The sequence below is a fragment of the Aquarana catesbeiana genome, linkage group LG03 (genome assembly GCF_042186555.1).
Source record: "Aquarana catesbeiana isolate 2022-GZ linkage group LG03, ASM4218655v1, whole genome shotgun sequence".
In the NCBI taxonomy this organism is placed as follows: Eukaryota; Metazoa; Chordata; class Amphibia; order Anura; family Ranidae; genus Aquarana; species Aquarana catesbeiana.
In genome coordinates, this window is record NC_133326.1 from 675,804,180 (window position 1) to 675,825,382 (window position 21,203).

The window sequence follows — 21,203 nt, forward strand, 5'->3', positions numbered from 1 at the left end:
TATTTCAAGGGGGATATTGTTGTTATGGCAGCAGCTAGCTGCCATAATCCCGTTATTGTCTTGTTCGGCCGGCGGTCCAGTTTCCGATAATAGTGGTCTCTGCGGCGGATTCGCTGTAAGATCACTTTTATCGGCGGCGGCAGTGGGGCCGCCCTCCGGTGCCCTACGCCGCTTACCGGAGCCATCGGCAGCGGCGGAGGCCATCGGATCTTGCTGGGCATGGAGGGGAAGATGGCCCTCACCCGTCTCCATAACAATGCGGGGCGGAAGCGACGTCATAACGTCACTTCCGCCCATAGCTCTTAAAGGGCCTTTTTTTTTTCTTTTTTATTACAAATTTATTTTTTTTATTTTTTTTATTACATTTATTACATTTTATTACATTTAAGTGTAAATATGAGATCTGAGGTCTTTTTGACACCAGATCTCATATTTAAGAGGTCCTGTCATGCTTTTTTCTATTACAAGGGATGTTTACATTCCTTGAAATAGGAATAAAAGTGACACAATTTAAAAAAAAAAAAAAAAACAAAACAGTGTAAAAAAATAAATAAAAGGTAAAATAAATAAGAAAAAAAAAAACTTTTAAACGCGCCCCGTCCTGCCGAACTCGTGTGCAGAAGCGAACGCATATGTGAGTATATATGAAAAAAGTGTTTAAACCACACATGTGAGGTATCGCCGCAATCGGTAGAGAGAGAGCAAAAATTCTAGCCCTAGACCTCCTCTGTAACTTAAAACATGCAACCTGTAGAATTTTTTAAACGTCACCTATGGAGATTTTTAAGGGTAAAGGTTTGTCGCCATTCCACAAGCGGGCGCAATTTTGAAGCGTGACACGTCGGGTATCAATTTACTCAGCGTAACATTATCTTTCACAATATAAAAAAAATTAGGCTAACTTTACTGTTTACTTATTTTTTAATTCAAAAAAGTGTATTTTTTCCAAAAAAAGTGCGCTTGTAAGACTGCTGCGCAAGTATGGTGTGACAGAAAGTATTGCAATGACCGCCATTTTATTCTCTAGGGTGTTAGAAAAAAATGTATAATGTTTGGGGGTTCTAAGAAATTTTCTAGCAAAAAAAAATGTTTTTAAACTTGTTAACAACACATCTCAAAAAGAGGCTCGGTCCTTAGGTGGTTAATTGTTTCATTTTCGGATAATTTGTTTATTTATGTATATTCGTGATAACGATTTGTAATACAGAAAGTCGTTTGATTTACTTCATGCCAGTAATCCAGCCCCTAACCCAAAAGGAATCAACTGATTGGACTAGAAAACTGTAACTCAGATAGATCCATTCCTTTCCACTTGCTCTGTTGTTCACTAACAGAATAATCGATGCGATTAAATGCGGGACATTCATTATGCCATTACAAGTCGACCTGCTGTTTCATTAGACCTGTGATGAATTATGGCAAATTCATTTGTTATTTTCATTATAATTTCTTTCGCATTAGTTGAAATTCGTTACATTTTTCTTTGAACATTCAAGTGCTTCTGAATGTCTGAAAGATACAAAATTCGGCCGAATTTCGATTCATTACTATACATGCCTACTATAGCACATACTGGCCTCCATGGGATCTTACTTCAGGTCTCTGTACATGCTGGAGTGGATGTGTGCCCCGCTCTTCACCTCTCCCGTGTACACCCAGGTCCCCCCTACTTGTCCCGTCATCTCCAACACCACGGGAGGTTCGAAAGTCTCAGGTCGGGAGAGGATGTGACGGGCGCTACAGAGTCCCGCACCTCCAGCGCCGATCACCGCCACCCGTAACCTGCCAGACGCCATGATGGTTTTCTGTTGGGAAAATGAGAACAGAAAAATAATAACTATACAAAGACAAATAAGTAAAAGTTTCAAAGCTAAACTCAGGCCACAAAAACCTTTATTTAAATATATTCCACAAAGGTTAAAGATCCACTTTGTGAGAACCAAATGCCTTTGGAACCCCAGATATTACAATATAAAAGTAGCCGTGACATCATCACTGTGCTGTACATAGTCTGTGCAGAGGGCAGAGCTGTGGGAGGGGCCCAGCAGGCTCCACCCACCAAAGAAATATACAGGAGGGGGCGGAGACAAGACCAGTCATCTTGCACAAGGAGAGAGAACAGCAGTGACCGGCCTTTATGCACTTGAGCTCAGTGCTGGGACAAGGTCATCCAGCGCCCAGGGCAAAGATGCCAAACTGCGCCCCACTCCCCCATTCATGATGGGCAAGTTTAGAGGATCCTACACCCAGCAGTCACTCCCTTCTCTCCTGAAGATTTTATCCCCCTTATGACCAGGATTTTTTTGCTATTCAGCACTGCGCTACTTTAACTGGCGATTGAGCAGACATGCAACACTGTACTGAAATTAAGTTTATATAATTTTTTTTCACACAAATTGAGCTTTCTTTTGGTGGTATTTGATCACCACTGGGTTTTTTATTTTTTGCGATATAAACAGAAAAAGACTGAACATTTTGAAAAAAAAAACAATATATTTTTTACTTTCTGTTATAAAACATATCCAATAACAATAATAATAATAATAAAAAATCTAATTTCTTCCAAATTTTTGGCTAAAATGCATTTTGCTACATGTCTTTGATAAAAATAAATCCCAATAAGTGTACAGTATATTGATTGGTTTGCCTGAAAGTTATAGCTAGGGTTGCACCGATACTAGTATGCATGCAAATGCTCTGATATTTGACCCGAAATACCTGCGTCCTCAGCGTAGCAGAGGGGCCGGGGCAGCCTCACAGATGAACAGTGTGGGCAGTTACAAGCTCCGATCTCCCTGTATACCTTTTAATAAAACAGCTGACAGCTGCTTCTCCTTCTCCCCCCCCCCCCACCACTTTCTGCTGCTTTATTAAAAAGGTATACAGGGAGATCGGTGGTTGTAACTGCCTGCACCAATCAACCTGACTGTCCCCTGTGTCCTCCTTTGGCTCCCCAGGTTCTCCTCCGGGTGCTCCGCTGCTCCCTGAGTCTACTCTGGTCCTCCCCCCCTGCTCCTCCGGTCCCTCTCTGTGCTCCCCCTCCATGTCCTCCTCCGTGCACCTCCAGTCCCCCTCTGTGCTCCTCCTCTGTGTCCTTCTCCGTGCTCCTCCTCCGTGTCCTCCTCCGTGCTCCTCTGGTCCCCCTCCATGCTCCTCCATTCCCCATCTGTGCACCCCTTCCTAGTCCTCCTCCATGCTCCTCCGGTTCCCCTCTGTGCTCCTCCTCCGTGTCCTCCTCTGTGCTCCTCCGGTCCCCCTCTGTGCTCCTCCTCCGTGTCCTCCTCTGTGCTCCTCCGGTCCCCCTCTGTGCTCCTCCTCCGTGTCCTCCTCTGTGCTCCTCCGGTCCCCCTCTGTGCTCCTCCTCCGTGTCCTCCTCTGTGCTCCTCCGGTCCCCCTCTGTGCTCCTCCGGTCCCCCTCTGTGCTCCTCCTCTGTGTCCTCCTCCGTGCACCCCCCTGTGTCCTCCTCCGTGCTCCTCTGGTCCCCCTCCGTGCTCCTCCATTCCCCATCTGTGCTCCTCCTTCTTAGTGCTCCTCCGTGCTTCTTCGGTCCCCCTCTGTGCTCCTCCTTGTGTCCTCCTCCATGCTCCCCCTCCGTGCTCCTCTGGTCCCCCTTTGTGCTCCCCCTCCGTGTCCTCCTCTGTGCTCCTCCAGTCCCCCTCTGTGCTCCTCCTCTGTGTCCTCCTCCGTGCTCCTCCCCCGTGTCCTCCTCCGTGCTCCTCTGGTCTCCCTCTGTGCTTCCCCTCCATTTCCTCCTTTGTGCTCCTCCAGTCCCCCTCTGTGCCCCCCCTCCATGTCCTCCTCCATGCTCCTCTGGTCCCCCTCTGTGCTCCACCTCCGTGTCCTCGTCTGGAACCCCTCTGTGCTCCCCCTCCATGTCCTCCTCCGTGCTCCTCCAGTCCCCCTCTGTGCTCCTCCTCCGTGCTCTTCTGGTCCCCCTCTGTGGTCCCCCTCTGTGCTCCTCCAGTCCCACTCTGTGCTCCCCCTCCGTGTCCTCCTCTGTGCTTTGTGCTCCCCCTCTGTGCTCCTTAAGTCTCCCTCTGTGCTCCCCTTCCATGTCCTCCTCCATGCTCCTCTGGTCCCCCTCTGTGCTCCCCCTCCATATCCTCCTCCGTGCTCTTCCGGTCCCCCTCTGTGCTCCTCCTCCATGTCCTCCGTGCTTCTAAGGTCCCCCTCTGTGCTCCCCCACCGTGTCCTCCTCTTTGCTCCTCCGATCAAACCAGTGTGCTCCCCATCCATGTCCCCCTCCATGTTCCTCCGGTCCCCCTTTGTGCTCCCCCTCCGTGTCCTCCCCTGTGCTTCTCCGCCCCCTCTTGTCTCCCAGATCTGTCAGGATGGAGAGTGGAGGAAGGAGCCTGTAAATCTGTCATTTACCGACTCCTTCCTTTTCCGAATGAACAGAGTCAGTGATTACTGACTGTCAATTCATTCACTGTCACTGACCATTGTAAACTTCAGTTTATGAATGAAGAGGAGCCTCTGTCTCCTGTTCCTTCATCTTCAGTGCAGCTGAGGCTGCTGAGAAAGGGACTGGGGAATCTGTGTCCTCAGCCCCTTCCCCTGTCTCAAAGGGGAGATGTCAGCGGTCTGTTTAGACCCCTGAAAACTCACCAAAGCCCCCTATCCCCCAACAGATTTGATTAAAAAAAAAAATATTTGTAATAAAAACATTTTAAACGGTTAAATTGTAAAAAAAAAAAAAAAAATCCCAATAAGCATACAGTAAAACCTTGGATTGCGAGCATAATTAGTTCCAGAAACATGATTGTAATCCAAAGCACTTGTATACACTCTGTGAATGTCTCTAAGTGGCCCAGCCAGAGCCCAGACACCGATTGAACATCTCTGGAGAGATCTGAAAATGTTTGTGCACCGACGCTCCCCATCCAACCTGATGGAGCTTGAGAGGTCCTGCAAAGAAGAATGGGAGAAACTGCCCAAAAATAGGTGTGCAAAGCTTGTAGCATCATACTCAAAAAACATGAGGCTGTAATTGGTGCCAAAGGTGCTTCAAAAAAGTATTGAGGAAAGGCTGTGAATACTTATGTACATGGGATTTTTTATCATTTTTTAATTTTTAATAAATTTGCAAAGATTTCAAACAAACTTCTTTCATGTTGTCATTATGGGGTATTGTTTGTAGAATTTTGAGGAACATAACAAATTTAATCCATTTTGGAATAAGGCTGTAACATAAAAAAATGTGGAAAAAGTGAAGCCCTGTGAATACTTTCCTGGATGCATCGTATACTGGAATTTATGCAGCCATGACACTATACTAATAATAAACTACTGTAGGCAAGCAGCAAGTGGTTAAAAAAAAAATATATGAAATTAAAAAGAAAAAAACTCTTTCATTTGTAAATAACTATCATTTTGCTGTAATTTTAAACAGGACAAATTTTAGGATTTTTTTTTCTTGTTCATAGTTTTTTTTTTATTAGCTTTTGACTTAAAGTGGCTGTAAACTTCAGACATGAAATATGAACAAAGCATATCCCTCTATAGTGCGTACTTGTCCCCATCCAGAGCACTAAGTGCCATTTCTGTCTGCTGCTTCCTTCCTCTGCTATCAGCATCAGTCACTTCTGACAAGTTTTCCTGACATCAAGAGAAAAATGGTGACAGGGGATGGATCTCCAGAACACAGCCTGTGATTGACAGCCTCGGCTCTGTTCCTGTGTGCTGTGTGAAGAGGGGGTGTGTCCCTTTCCTCCAATCAGCTCTTACTGATCTCTCCTCACTGAGCTCTGCAGAGTGTAAGCTCTCTGCCCCTTTTTTTCTGACAGCACAGACAAGCTTTATAATTGCTGCACTTTGAATGGCTGTAGAGAAGAGATGGCTGTAGATAAACAGGTACAACTTATGTAGAAGGATTTGTTAATCTCTGTGTGTCACCTGAGGCCAGTCACTTCACTGGGTATATGTGAAGGTTTACAACCACTTTAAAGAAGATAAAAAATGTACATGTGGTTGGCATAAAATATATTTTTTTAAATCTACAGTAATAATATTGTATGTCTGCAAACTGAGGGCTCATTGATACTGGCAGCCAGGGGCCAGTAAAACAGGCTGCTGCACCACAATTTTACCGCCCCCTGCCCACCTTAAATCTAACATTACAGTCTGACTAATCTCGGGTTGCATAGTTTGAATGCCTCTCAGTAGCTGCTATACTACCCTCTGAAAAGCGATCTACCACAGATGCTGTAAGAATTACCATCAGCGTGAAAGAATCAGAGTAGAAAAAATTTTTTTTTGGGTTTTTTTTTTGTTTTAATTAATTTTTTTTCAATGAATTTCATCAAATATAAGGAACAGTTTATGTATTATTTTGTTATCCTGAGTTTTTGTTATTGCTAAATAAACAGGTCTATAGCAGAAATGTCAGAATTGCTCCGGTCCATAGGGGGCAGTAGGGGTAGTGGTATTAAACCGAAACCAACAATTTAATATACTGCAGCTTACCAATCATTAGATGTGGTGGCTGCATTAGTTCCTTTTTTAGACTTTTTTTTCCTCTGTTTTCCCCTGGTGATCTGACCAGTAACATACCTCCTGTATTAGTGCGCCCTCACTCTGGATGAAGGAGCACAGGGGACACCACAGACAGCGATCATTGTCAGCCGGGGGGGGGGGGAGTGTTAGATGGACTATCAGATTTAAATTCACTAACAAATTCAGGGCAGACTCCAGCTTTATAAGCAGGTACAGTAATATTTGTTTCTCCTTTTAGGATATAGATTTTATATCAATAAAAGCTGATCAGTTTAAGCACCTCTGCCAGTGTTAAATTGTTTGTCTCATCCCAGTAAACTGATACATCTGAAAGAGAGTTTTTCTGTTGAAAAACAACAGACTTACTGGCTGGATCACCAGTTGAAAATAGAAGAGAGAACGTCTAAAAAAGAATATGAATGCAGCCATTACATCTAAGAATTGGTAAGCTGCAATATAATAATGTTTGCTTTTGGGTTTAATACTGCTTTAAGCTGCTAATAGTTTAACATTTTTTTTATGTATGACATTTTCAAACAAATTGGCTGTAGATTGTCCTCCCAGGATTTGAGGATATCTCTAAACCCCAGTGTGTTCATTGCAAAACTTTGGTGTGTTCATCTATAAACCTCGGGGTGTCCATCTATAAACCTCGGGGTGTCCATCTATAAACCTCGGGGTGTGCATCTATAAACCCCGGGATGTCCATCTATAAGCCCCGGGATGTTCATCTATAAACCTCGGGGTGTGCATCTATAAACCTCGGGGTGTGCATCTATAAACCTCGGGGTGTTCACCAATAAACTTCGGGGTGTCCATCTATAAACCCCGGGATGTCCATCTATAAACCCCGGGATGTTCATCTATAAACCCCGGGATGTCCATCTATAAACCTCGGGGTGTGCATCTATAAACCTCGGGGTGTGCATCTATAAACCTCGGGGTGTTCACCAATAAACTTCAGGGTGTCCATCTATAAACCCCGGGATGTCCATCTATAAACCCCGGGATGTTCATCTATAAACCCCGGGATGTCCATCTATAAACCCCGGGGTGTGCATCTATAAACCTCGGGGTGTTCACCAATAAACTTCAGGGTGTCCATCTATAAACCCCGGGATGTCCATCTATAAACCCCGGGATGTTCATCTATAAACCCCGGGATATCCATCTATAAACCCCGGGATGTCCATCTATAAACCCTGGGATGTCCATCTATAAACCCCGGGATGTTCATCTATAAACCTCGGGGTGTCCATCTATAAACCCCAGGGTGTTCATCTATAAACCCCGGGATATCCATCTATAAACCCCAGGTTGTTCATCTATAAACCCCGGGATGTCCATCTATAAACCCTGGAATGTTCATCTATAAACCCCGGGGTGTCCATCTATAAACCCCGGGGTGTCCATCTATAAACCCGGGGATGTTCATCTATAAACCCTGGGGTGTCCATCTATAAACCCCGGGATGTTCGTCTATAAACCCTGGGGTGTTCATCTATAAACCCTGGGATGTCCATCTATAAACCCCGGGGTGTTCATCTATAAACCCGTGTCCATCTATAAACATCGGGATGTTCATCTATAAACCCCCGGGATGTTCATCTATAAACCCCGGAACGTCCATCTATAAACTCCGGGATGTCCATCTATAAACCTGGGGGTGTTCATCTATAAACCTCAGGGTGTTCATCTATAAACCTCAGGGTGTTCATCTATAAACACCAGGGTGTCCTTCTATAAACCCCAGGGTGTTCATCTATAAACCCTGGGGTGTCCATCTATAAACCCTGGGGTGTCCATCTATAAACCCCGGGTTGTCCATCTATAAACCCTGGGGTGTCCAGCTATAAACCCTGGGATGTCCATCTATAAACCCTGGGGTGTCCATCTATAAACCCCGGGGTGCCCATCTACAAACCCCCGGGGGGGCCATCTATAAACCCTGGGGTGTTCATCTATAAACCCCGGGGTGTCCATCTATTAAACCCGTGGGTGTTCATCTATAAACCCCAGGATGTCCATCTATAAACCTCGGGGTGTCCATCTATAAACCCCGGGATGTCCATCTATAAACCCTGGGGTGTTCATCTATAAACCCCAGGATGTCCATCTATAAACCCCGGGGTGTCCATCTATAAACCTCGGGGTCTTCATCTATAAACCCCAGGGTGTTCATCTATAAACCCCGGGTTGTCCATCTATAAACCCCGGGATGTCCATCTATAAACCCTGGGATGTTCATCTGATACCTACTGATATAGATTATCCCATACAAATAGCTTGTACTTACATATAAAATAACGGATCTATTACAGTCTGATAGACACCAGCTGATCGCAGATTCTGAGTTACTTTGCTTCTCTCGGAACGTTCTTTCTCTCTCACAGGATGGCTGCAATCAGTGGACTTTGTGCCTCCTCGGTGACTAATTGGTGAAATCTCTCTGTAGAGATTGTGAAAAACAAGAAAGGAAATTGCTGCGCTAAACCACTCAGATTTAAGCTGCTGACACTAAAACCAACAAAGTCCAAGCAAATAAAATATACAAAGGTGTAGTGCCAAAAAAAGACACCATATGGGTGTATGAAATGGACCTTCAGCCTTCTGGGACCTGTGAATGGACCCACAGCCTTCTGGGACCTGTGAATGGACCTGCAGCCTTCTGGGACCTGTGAATGGACCCGCAGCCTTCTGGGACCTGTGAATTGACCCGCAGCCTTCTGGGACCTGTGAATGGACCCGCAGCCTTCTGAGACCTGTAAATGGACCCGCAGCCTTCTGGGACCTGTGAATGGACCCGCAGCCTCCTGGGACCTGTGAATGGGCCGCAGCCTTCTGGGACCTGTGAATGGACCCGCAGCCTTCTGGGACCTGTGAATGGACCCACAGCCTCCTAGGACCTGTGAATGGACTGCAGCCTTCTGGGACCTGTGAATGGACCCACAGCCTTCTGGGACCTGTGAATGGACTAGCGGCCTTCTAAGACTTGTAAATGGACCCGCAGCCTTCTAGGACCTGTGAATGGACCCACAGCCTTCTGAGACCTGTGAATGGACCCACAGCCCTCTGAGACCTGTGAATGGACCCGCAGCCTTCTGAGACCTGTAAACGGACCCACAGCCTTCTGGGACCTGTGAATGGACCCACAGCCTTCTGGGACCTGTAAATAGACCTGCAGCCTTCTGGGACCTGTCAATGGACCCCCAGCCTCCTGGGGCCTGTGAATGGACCTGCAACCTCCTGAGAACTGTGAATGGACCCACCGCCTCCTGAGACCTGTAAATGGGCCTGCATCCTCCTGGGACCTGTGACATGTCCCAGAAGGTTGCAGGCAGGGAGTGTGTGTGTTTGTGGGTGAGGGGGAACAACATCCGCTCCTATTGTCTTGGCCAGGGATCTCCAAGCTTTCTAAACAAATGGCCAGTTTACTGTCCTTCAGACTTTAGGGGGCCAAACTGCTGCCAGTGGGAGTTAACTGTGCCCTATTGTTGGTGTCAGTGGGAGAAATAGTGCCCTGTCATTGGTGTCCGTGCCCCCGGGCTGCAGTTTGGAGACCACTGGTCTAGGCAGTTGGGGCAGAAGTGTAAGCAGGAACCTGATAAAATTATATACCCCCTCCCCCCAACAAAAAAAATTCCAAAAGTGGAAGAGGAGGGGGGGGGGAGAAGGTGTTAAAGTGAAATTACCTTTTAGGGCTGGTTCACAACCAGACTCCATTTTCCTGTGCGATTCACATGTAGTTCTGTGCGGATCATTTTGAATGGGCTGAAATCAAACTGCAACAAAAGTAATGCAAAAGTAGTGAATGCACTGGAAACTCACTGCAATTGCATTGCATGGTACTTCTGATGTCTTGGCTGCATCAGTTTTCTTTTTTAAGGCCAAGTACATCTTGTGGATGTATTAGACATACTTTTCATTAGACATACTTTTCAGTCAATAAACTTGTTTTTGTTATTTTTATTAGGGTATTGAACTTGGTTGGGGAAAAGGGACATGGGATGCCCATAGGATAAATTGTACTTGTAGAATAAAGTACCTGCGTCACACTTCTCAGTAGAACAAGATGGCTGACCCTAAACTTGATAGCCTGTTACCTTGAACACTTCTTCCTCCAGCACACTACTTTACTATCCAAGTCTAGTAATCCTGTCACGCCGTCAGAACATGACTAGGCCTCACTCTGAATAAGTCCCAGTGTATTTACTTGATGACCCTTTGTGGCAGCAACCGATTTACTTTCGAAGAATAAATGTGATGGACTACTGATCCCAGCAAGTTTGATTTGCAAATCCTGCCTGCCCTCATGGCTGCATCGATTTGACACAAAACGACCACAGTCTCTCCCTCTAGCCCTACATCCAGCTCCCCTGGCATGTCTCTTCCAGATCTCTTCACTCACCAACATCTGCCCTGGATCCTTCCTGAATGACTTTACTCCGGACCAACTGTCTCCTCCAGCTCCTGTTCCAGGAAACCTCTCCATGACTGCTTAAGGAGAGGCTCCCTCCCAGCTCCCGAGCTTAGGGTTGTCACCCGGACAGTACGGGTTTTGACTAATTTTGAACCACGTGTCCGGTTTTCAGTTTGCCTGGAACCTGGACAGATGATTCATTCAGATGGGACTGTGGCAGCTGGGATCGGGGGAAGGAACAGAAGAGCTAATGCTTATTGGGCAGCAGCTGGGGGCTGAGGAAGGAACAGAACTAGTTTTTCCTTAACAGGCAGCAGTGCAGTAAAACTTGTGCAGCGGCTTCTGACAATAATTCTAAAGTCCCGGTCCCCTTGTCTATATCAATCCGTTGGGGGCATGTAATTGCCAGGAACCGCACCACAATGATTACTCCGCCGGGACTATTTGTTGATTTTCGGGCACAGGTGAAGTAACTTGTGTGCTATGGTTCCCAGCAATACCCATGCCCCGGGGGATTGATAGAGAAGTGGAGGTCTGGAGTGTGGCATAAGGATTACTGCTGCCAGATAAGGCTTAACTAATACTGTTCCTCCCCCTGACTCCCCAGCTTCCATAGTCCGGTCTGAATTATGTCCTGCTAACCTTGTTGTTATCTTAGGAATGCTGCAGAGTAATCATTTTACTAGAAGGTGAGGAGTTAATGAGGAGTTGCTGCTTTGCTTGTCTGTGTGCTAGAAAGATGAGGAGGGGTGCATGATGGACAAAAAACTGAACTCAGGGGGTGCCTGTGTGCATCTGTGAGGATGTGAACCTGGGGCAAGGGGGGCAAGATGGACAAGACTGATGTGCACAGCGGGTGCCTGTCACTGTGTGTGGGCCAGTGATGTGTACCCTCTGCATTACATGCTACTGAAATTTGCCTTAATTATAATGGACCACTGGGTAAGCATGAACTTACAATAGTGGCATGTGCCACACATGTAAGTGATCTTTCCTGTTTTCCCCTTTAAACTCACTGCTAACGATTTTATCTCTAACAGAGACTGCTCTTTTGAATGTGAATAAGGATTTTTCAGTCACAAATTGTTCCAAAGATGAGTCTAATGTAAGCATGTGCCAATGTTTTTCCACAATGTTTTCCACAACTTGTTGTTGATTTGTGTACCGTGTGATTATTCATAGGGGGTTTGCTTCATTTTTTGGTTTTTGTGAATACAAAAGTTTTTTTCTCGATTGCATGGATGCGTGTTCATAAGATCTTTTAAGAGAGGCATGTGAGTAACCTCTCAGTAATAATCGATCACGTAACTTGTCTGCCTCTATCTTAAAAATTGTGTCATTGGTGCAGTTTCATCTCATCCTAAGGAATTGACTATATGGTATTGAGTCTATAAGAGCTTTCGGGTGAAAGCTTGTGGCATGCAATATCGTATTTCCGGGTTTTCTATAGAGTTTACTGAGAAGGGAACCTCCTTCCCCTCTATAGATTTCCACATCTAGAAATGTGATGCGTTGCTCATTGTGGGACATTGTGAAGCTTAAATTAAAGTCATTTCTATTCATTCTTGAGAGACATTGTTTCAGCATTTACTGTGGCTCCTCCCAAACGATAAAGATGTCGTCAATGTATCGGTACCACCCCCGAATGTGGTCCATATACATTGACATAGCCTCATCCGTCAGGAACATTTCCTCCCACTCCCCCAGGTACAGGTTGGCGTACGATGGGGCACAACAAGTCCCCATCGCAACCCCCTGCACCTGGAGGTAGTGGGAGCCATTGAACATAAATATATTGTGCTCCAGGATGAACTCCAATAAGGAGATGATGAATTCACCATATACAGGGTCTACATTCTCATCTCTTTGTATAATGTGTTTAATGGCTGCTATGCCCTTACTGTGAGGGACAGAGCTATATAGCATTTCAACGTCTATTGTAGCTAAGATAGCGTGTTCGGGAATGCATAGGTCGTCTATGATTTGCAAAAAGTGTGATGTATCTTTTACATAGGATGGCAAAGCCATAACATACGGTTTTAAAAAGTCATTGATCAATTTGCTAGCATTCTCACTGATTGCGCCTACCCCGGATATGATAGGTCTTCTGGGAGGATCTTTATCGTTCTTGTCGATTTTTGGAAGTGTATAAAAGGTGGTTACTTGAGGGACATTATTCATAACAAAATTCCATAATTGTTTAGTTATTGTATTGTTAGAGAAAGAGGTGTCGATTAATGTATAAAATTCCCTATTGTACTTCTCGATGATGCTGGGTGGCATCTGTCGGTACCAATCTGGATTTTTAAGTATCTGGTTGCACATGTTGATGTATTTCTCGCTGTCCAACAGGACAACATTACCGCTCTTATTAAGGCCATAACATACGGTTTTAAAAAGTCATTGATCAATTTGCTGGCAGTCTCACTGATTGTGCCTACCCCGGATATGATAGGTCTTCCAGGAGGATCTTTATCGTTCTTGCAGATTTTTGAATGTGTATAAAAGGTGGGTACATATTGATGTATTTCTCGTTGCCCAACAAGACAACATTACCGCCCTTATCCGAGGGTTTTATAACAATTTGGTTAGTGTCCGAAAGTTGTTTTAAAGCGGACATTTCATTCTTACTTAAATTTGCTGGATTTTTCATAAGTGTTTACAATTTTTCCAGATCCCTATTGGCCAAACTCAAAAATACTGTGCATTTGAGTTGGTACTGGGTGCTGGGCAGAAGTCAGACTTCTTTTTTAATGTTGACCTGTTGGCTTTGGGAGTTTCGCTTTGTCTTTCCACTGATTCCAAGACCTGTTGGAGGTCGACTCGGTCGATAAGATCGGCCGGGTCGCTCTCCTCCAGAAGTGAAACCAGCTGATTGAGCGTCTGGCTTTCTCGTGGGGTCCGATCGATGGATGTCTCCTGTTTTTGATAAAGTTTTTTTAAAATTAGTTTACGAACAAAGAGTTGAAGGTCCTTATACATCTCAAATCTGTCAAGGTCTTGACTTGGACAGAAGTTTAGTCCTTTCGTAAGTACCGTTATCTCATCCTCAGATAGCTGACGTGTGGAAAGATTGATGATATTCAGATCAATTCCACTATGTGTATCAGTGTTGTCCAAACCAGCTGTGCCACCTGTGTGTATAAGTTGGGGTTGTGTTGTGAGGGCTGAACGCCCGCCAAAATCTTCTCTAAAAAAGAAGGGTCATTAGAAAAAGTGTCAACAGAATCAATGGTTACTGTGTTAGGTTGAGGTACTTAAGAAAGGGCTAAACCATCCTATGTAAAAGATACATCACACTTTTTGCAAATCATAGACGACCTATGCATTCCCGAACATGCTATCTTAGCTACAATAGACGTCGAAATTCTATATAGCTCTATCCCTCACAGTAAGGGCATAGCAGCCATTAAACACATTTTACAAAGTGATGAGAATGTAGACCCTGTATATGGTGAATTCATCATCTCCTTGTTGGAGTCCATCCTGGAGCACAATATATTTATGTTCAATGGCTCCCACTACCTCCAGGTGCAGGGGTTTGCGATGGGGACTTGTTGTGCCCCATCGTACGCCAACCTGTACCTGGGGGAGTGGGAGGAAATGTTCCTGACGGATGAGGCTATGTCAATGTATAGGGACCACATTCCGGGGTGGTACCGATACATTGACGACGTCTTTATCGTCTGGGAGGGGCCACAGGAAATGCTGAAACAATGTCTCTCAAGAATGAATAGAAATGACTTTAATTTAAGCTTCACAATGTCCCACAATGAGCAACGCATCACATTTCTAGATGTGGAAATCTATAGAGGGGAAGGAGGTTCCTTTCTCAGTAAACTCTATAGAAAATCCACATCCGGAAATACGATATTGCATGCCACAAGCTTTCACCCGAAAGCTCTTATAGACTCAATACAATATAGTCAATTCCTTAGGGTGAGACGGAACTGCACCGATGACATAATTTTTAAGATAGAGGCAGACAAGTTACGTGATCGATTATTACTGAGAGGTTACTCACACGCCTCTCTTACGAGATCTTATCAACAGGCATCCATGCAATCGAGAAACAAACTTTTGTATTCACAAAAAACAAAAAATGAAGCCAACCCCCTAAGAATAATCACACGGTACACAAATCAACAAAAACAAGTTAAAAACATCGTGGAAAAACACTGGCACATGCTTACATTAGACTCATCTTTGGGACAATTTGTGACTGAAAAACCCTTATTCACATTCAAAAGAGCAGTCTCTGTTAGAGATAAAATCGTTAGCAGCGAGTTTAAAGGGGAAAACAGGAAAGATCACTGTAAATATAAAGGAACTTACATGTGTGGCACATGCCACTATTGTAAGTTCATGCTTACCCAAAAAAACCCGATCTTACCTAATGGGCAGACTTTCCGTTTGAGACATTTCGCTAATTGCAAGACGTTTGGAGTAGTGTATATGTTACTCTGTGAGTGTAACTGCTTTTAGATTGGGAAAACCAAATTGGAGTTCTCGAGAAGGGCCTATAGGCATGTGAGGAGCATGCAAGTGTGCGATCCAGATCTCCCTCTTGGTCGACATACTAGGATCGTACATAATGGCAGGTTTCCAAAGATCACGTTCCTCATTTTAGATTGCATACACCCCAATCCTAGGGGAGGGGATTGGAATAAATCCCTTCTCCAGATAGAACTACGCTGGATCCATAGATTAAAGGCGACACAACCGCCAGGCTTGAATGAAGCCATTTGCTTCAAGCCATTTCTCGAGAGTTTTTCCTCTGGAGGAATGGAGAAGCAATGCCAATGTCAACCCATATATACTAGATATCCTGTTTCGCCTCCCGTGAATCAGTTTTTGTGGGGAAATCTGCATATACATACACACCTAGTTAGGTGTGTGTACATGCAGCTGCCAACACTAATCATTATGAGTTATATCATTTTCTGTCAGTGTGTTGTTGCTTATTTGTTGTATCTGTATTCATATGTACAAATCTCTGTATATTATTTACTTAAAATATTTCCCAATTGCATTTTATGTGTACTGTAATGCCTGTATTCTTTCCATACTAAATGTTTTTTCTCTTTCTCCCCTTATAGAAATCCTTTTTATTAATTAACAAATACAACATAATCCTTATTATAATGTCAGCCCTCCAGGGGGTGTGCTTGCCCTTTTTCCTCCCCTGTTTCCATCCCTCATTTGGACATGGGCCTATCCTGAGGATCGCCCGGCACGCAAAGCCACCTGGATGCATTGAACCCATGGCGGCACTATGTGGGGTTGCAGGCGCTTGTTTTTACTGCGCCGAACCTCCATCTTGCTTCGCCCGGTGGACATGCGCAGTCCGCTGATGAAGCTCTGCGTGTCGGCAGGCGTAGTGGGCGTCACTTCGTTCCGGCGTGCAGCGATCACGTGGGCGCGCCAAGACGGAGCGGCGCGCGCACCGCTCGGGGAGCCGGGTTAATCAGCCCTGTTTCCCTCCCATCTCCACCTTATCAGCTGTGCTTTTAACAGCTGATTGGGGAGGGAGGGAGGGAAATATAAACCTGTGTGTCCACTCGCGCTCACATCCATCTCACTTGTTTGTTGGATGTCGAGGCGAGTGGTCACAAGCGAATCAACTCAAGGTAGGAACTATCTTCAACACCTCCCTGACAGCCTGGAACTTAATCTTTTTAAGCTGGATACATGTTTTGTCATGCTATGAATGCCACTCCCTGCTTACCACGAATAGAACCTTGCTCATCCTTCCCATTTATTCACTCTTTTAATGTTTATATATATATGGGCATTTAAAATTAAAATATATAACTACAACAAATACAAATATTAAAATAATATAAATTGTAATATTATGCTATGCCTTATATATACAATATGGCTTAATAGTCTTAATAATGCCCATAAAATAATAGTATATTAATATCTTCTCAACCATAAATAGGTAGTAATATTTTATAATCTTTATTTCTACTTTTCACCCCCATTGTAGCTGTGGCTAATATCTTTCCACAACCTAACTTTCCATATTCTGGTGACAGTACGTACCCTCAACAGGTATTTAGCATTTCTTACATGTTTAAAATATTATAAAATGCAATTTGTTTACGCAACTTGCCCATTTCTCTAGTTTCTGCACACACTTATAGAACTTTTTTACGTTTTACAGGGCTTTTTCTTCTCTGGCCCCAGTGGGTCTTCAGGCTCTTTTTTTGCCTCTCTGCCCTTCTAATATTTTTTTTTTGGGGGGGGGGGGGGGGTTGGGACATTGGTGAGCCACAAGTTCCCCTCTTTTTGGATCTGACCTGGATAGTATTTTTACAAACATACTACTACTGAGGATTTCATAGCTGAGAATTTGAAAACACATTGTGCTCTCGCATGTTTTTAACCACCTCAATACAGGGCACTTACACCCCCTTCCTGCCCAAGCCATTTTTCAGTTTTCAGCGCTGTCGCACTTTGAATGACAATTGCGCAGTCGTGTTACACTGCACCTTAATTAAATTTTTATCATTTTTTCCCCACAAGTAGAGCTTTCTTTTGGTGGTATTTGATCACCTCTGCGGTTTTTATTTATTGCGCTATAAACAAAAGAAGAGGGTCAATTTTGAAAAAACACAATATTTTTTACTTTTTGCTATAATAAATATCCAATTTTTTTTTTTTTAACAAATTTTTTCCTCAGTTTAGGCCGATATGTATTCTTCTACATATTTTTGGTAAAAAAAAATTGCGATAAGCGTATATTGATTGGTTTGCGCAAAAGTTATAGCGTCTACAAAATACGGGATAGATTTATAGCATTTTTATTATTTATTTATTTTTTACTAGTAATGGCGGCGATCTGCAATTTTTATTGTGACTACGATATTGCGGCGGACACATCGGACACTTTTGACACATTTTTGGGACCATTCACATTTATACAGCGATCCGTGCTATAAAATTGCATTGATTACTGTGTAAATGTGACTGGCAGGGAAGGGGTTAACACTAGGGGGCGCTCGAGGGGTTAATGTATTACCTAAGGAGGTGATTCTAACTGTGGGGGGAGGGGACTGACTGGGGGAGGTGACCGATCGCTGTCCCTATGTACAAGGGACACGCCATCGGTCTCCTCTCCTCTCTGACAGGACGTGGATCTGTGTTTACATGCACAGATCCACGATCCTGCTCTGTTACCCGGCAATCGCGGGTGCCCGGCGGACATCGCGGCCGCTGGGCACGCGCACCGGGTCCCGAGTGACACAGCCGGCGGCACGCGCGCGCCCCCTAGTGGCTCGGGAATGCGAGGACGTCATATGACGTCCTCCCAGAACAATGGAAGCCTCGTCCAGCCGTCATATGACGGTGGGCGGTGGCTTAGTGGTTAAAGAAACAACCTTTGGAATGCCAATCATACCGTCATAACGTATGTAAGTAAACTTTGAGAAATCCTTCCAATCATATGTATATCTGCAGATATCAATGTAAATGTTATGTATTCATTACTCTATTTTAGAACATAATCTCTTCTTGTTAGTATACATCCCTGAAGAAGGAGACAACTCTGTACTCTGAAACGCGTCGGGTGCAAGAAGTATAGATTGTATTCTGTATCTAATGACGATGAATAAGTTTTAGCTATGTTTAAGCATTCCATGTTTTTTATCTGTTTTCTATACGTTTCTAAATAAATAAAAAACTTTTTTGAAACATTAAAAATTACACATTTTTCTCAAATATATCGTGCCTTATAAGTCCACCACAAGGGGACCCCCTTTTCCTTTTCCATTTGGGAGGAGGCAGTTACATTAAAAAAAATACAATGTAAAATTGACAAGGGACACCAACATAGTTGTATCATTGATCTTAAAAACTACGGGATAATGGTGTTGTGGTAACTTGCCCCCGCTCCAAAAAAAAGAAAAAAGCATAATAATATTATTCTTGATATCACTAGAAAAAAAAATCCTTTAAACATTTGTTTGCAATAACTCCATCAGTATCACCAGCATAGCAGCTTCATTATTATCCCATTAAAGAAGAGAATTGTGCGCTGCATTTCGAGATTTCATAACTTGCCACGTCACAAATGTTAATTCTCCATTACGAACGCTAGTTTACAAGACGTACCACTTCCGACTCATCCTTGCTTCTGAGCATGTGTGTTTGTACTTTGGACTTTTGTCCGACGGACTTGTGTACACACGATCGGAAAATCCGACAACAGAAATTTGTCCGCGGAAAATTTTAAAACCTGCCATCCAACATTTGTCTGCGGAAAATCCAACAACTGTCTGATGGAGCGTACAAAGAGTCGGATTTTCCGCCAACAGCCTGTCATCACACATTTCCCGTCGGAAAATCCGTTCGTGTGTACGCGGCTTTACACTCCATCATTCAGATCATTGAAAAATGTAGCTCTAAAAATATAAAACAATAAACATTGAACAATATATCAAGTATTGTGTGTAAATAATCAAAACTTTCTGATAAAAATCAATCTCAAATATAATGAATATAAAACAGAACATGTATATAATAAGTAGAAACACAGGTGAGAAAGTCCCAACGGTGAAACAATCCTATGGTAAACATATATGGAGTCCATCACAAAAAGTTTTTGCTCAGAAGTAGGGTACAAAGGCCTCAGCAGGCATGTAGAGCATCAGGGATAGCCAGGGCCGGATTAACATAGGGGCTGGTGGAGCTGCAGCTCCAGGCCCCTCCCTCAATATAGGCCCATGCCAGTGGCTTATCGATATCTGTGTGCCTTCCTGAAGGAAGAGGAGCCCTCTGTGCACACATGGAGGAGACAAGTGTTAGTGCAGCCGAGTCCTGTCTCTGCCGATTCCTGACTCCTATCACAGGATCTGTTCACTCACACAGATCCTCCTCAATGTCTGGGGGAGGGGCGCTGATGTTCTAACCAGCAGGAGCCCGGGAGGAAGGACATCTCACATGCTGTTGTTGAGATAAGGTTAGTACATTCGTTAGGGAGGTGTTTTATTGTGCTAGGGGAAAGACTGCTGCTTCCCCCCATGTAATGTGCTCTCTTGTGCCCAGTGCCCACCATGTCATGTGCATTGCAGTGCCCCCATGTAATGTGCTGTGCCCACCTTGTCATGTCATGTGCATTGCAGTGCCCCCATGTAATGTGCTGTGCCCACCATGTCATGTCATGTGCATTGCAGTGCCCCCATGTAATGTGCTGTGCCCACTATGTCATGTGCTGTGCATTGCAGTGCCCCCCATGTAATGTGCTGTGCCAACTATGTCATGTGCTGTGCATTGCAGTGCCCCCCATGTAATGTGCTGTGCCCAGTATGTAATTTGCTGTGCATTGCAGTGCTCACTATGTAATGTGCAGTGCCCACCATGTCATGTGCTGTACATTGCAGTGCCCACCATGTAATGTGCTGTGCCATGCAGTGATCCCACCAAGTAATGTACAGTGCCCACCATGTAATGTGATGTGCCATGCAGTGCCCACCATGTCATGTGCAGTTCCCACCATGTCATGTGCTGTGCCCACCCTGCCATGTGTTGTGCCCAGCATGTAGTGTGTTGTGCCCACTGTGCAATGTGCTGGGCTGTTCAGCAGTGCCCACCATGTCATGTGCAGTTCCTAACATGTAATGTGCAGTTGCATTGCCCACCATGAAATGTGCTATGCCATGCAGTGCCCACCATGTAATGTGTTGTGCCATTCAGTGCCCACCATGTAATGCGCTGTGCCCACCACGTCATGTGCTGCGCCATGCAGTGCTTACCATGTAATGTGCTGTACCCAGCATGTAATGTGCTGTACATTGTCCACCATGGCATGTGCCGTGCAGTACCCACAATGAAATGCGCTATGCAGGGCTCACCATGTCATGTGCGGTGTCCACCAATTAATGTGCTGTGCTCACAATGTAATGTGCTGTGCTGTGTCATGCAGTGCCCACCATATCATGTGGTGTCATGCAGTGCCCACCTTGTCATGTGCTGTGCAGTGCCCACCATGCCATGTGCAGTACCCACCATATAATATGCTGTGCCCACCATATAATATGCTGTGCAGTGCCCACTTGTAATGTGCAGTGCCCACCATGTAATGTGCTCAGCTGTGCCTGCCATGTCATGTGCTGTGCCCACCATATAAGGTCCTGTGCCCACCGTGTGCATGTGCTGTGCCCATCATGCAATGTGCTGTGTTGTGCAGTACCAACCATGTCATGTGCTGTGCCAACCATATAATGTACTGTGCCTACCTTGTAATGTGCTGTATTGGGCAGTGCCAACAGTGTAATGTGC

General features: G+C 44.6%; 1 protein-coding gene across 6 annotated transcripts in view; it reads right to left on the bottom strand.

Moving 5' to 3' along the window:
- Positions 1–21,203, bottom strand: part of LOC141133494 (uncharacterized) — a 62,710-nt gene that overhangs the window by 29,403 nt on the left and 12,104 nt on the right. For 2 of the 6 annotated variants that reach the window (XM_073622899.1, XM_073622904.1), the window contains exons 2-4: positions 10,189–10,278; positions 8,793–8,945; positions 1,594–1,805 (exon numbers count right to left, since the gene is read on the bottom strand). In XM_073622899.1, coding sequence (XP_073479000.1) covers positions 1,594–1,796 — 203 coding nt within the window. In that variant the 5' untranslated portion in view covers positions 1,797–1,805; positions 8,793–8,945; positions 10,189–10,278. Of the gene's footprint in view, positions 1–1,593; positions 1,806–8,792; positions 8,946–10,188; positions 10,279–15,309; positions 15,787–21,203 lie in introns of those variants that run through there. The other 4 variants (XM_073622900.1, XM_073622902.1, XM_073622901.1 and 1 more) reach the window with 4 other exon arrangements.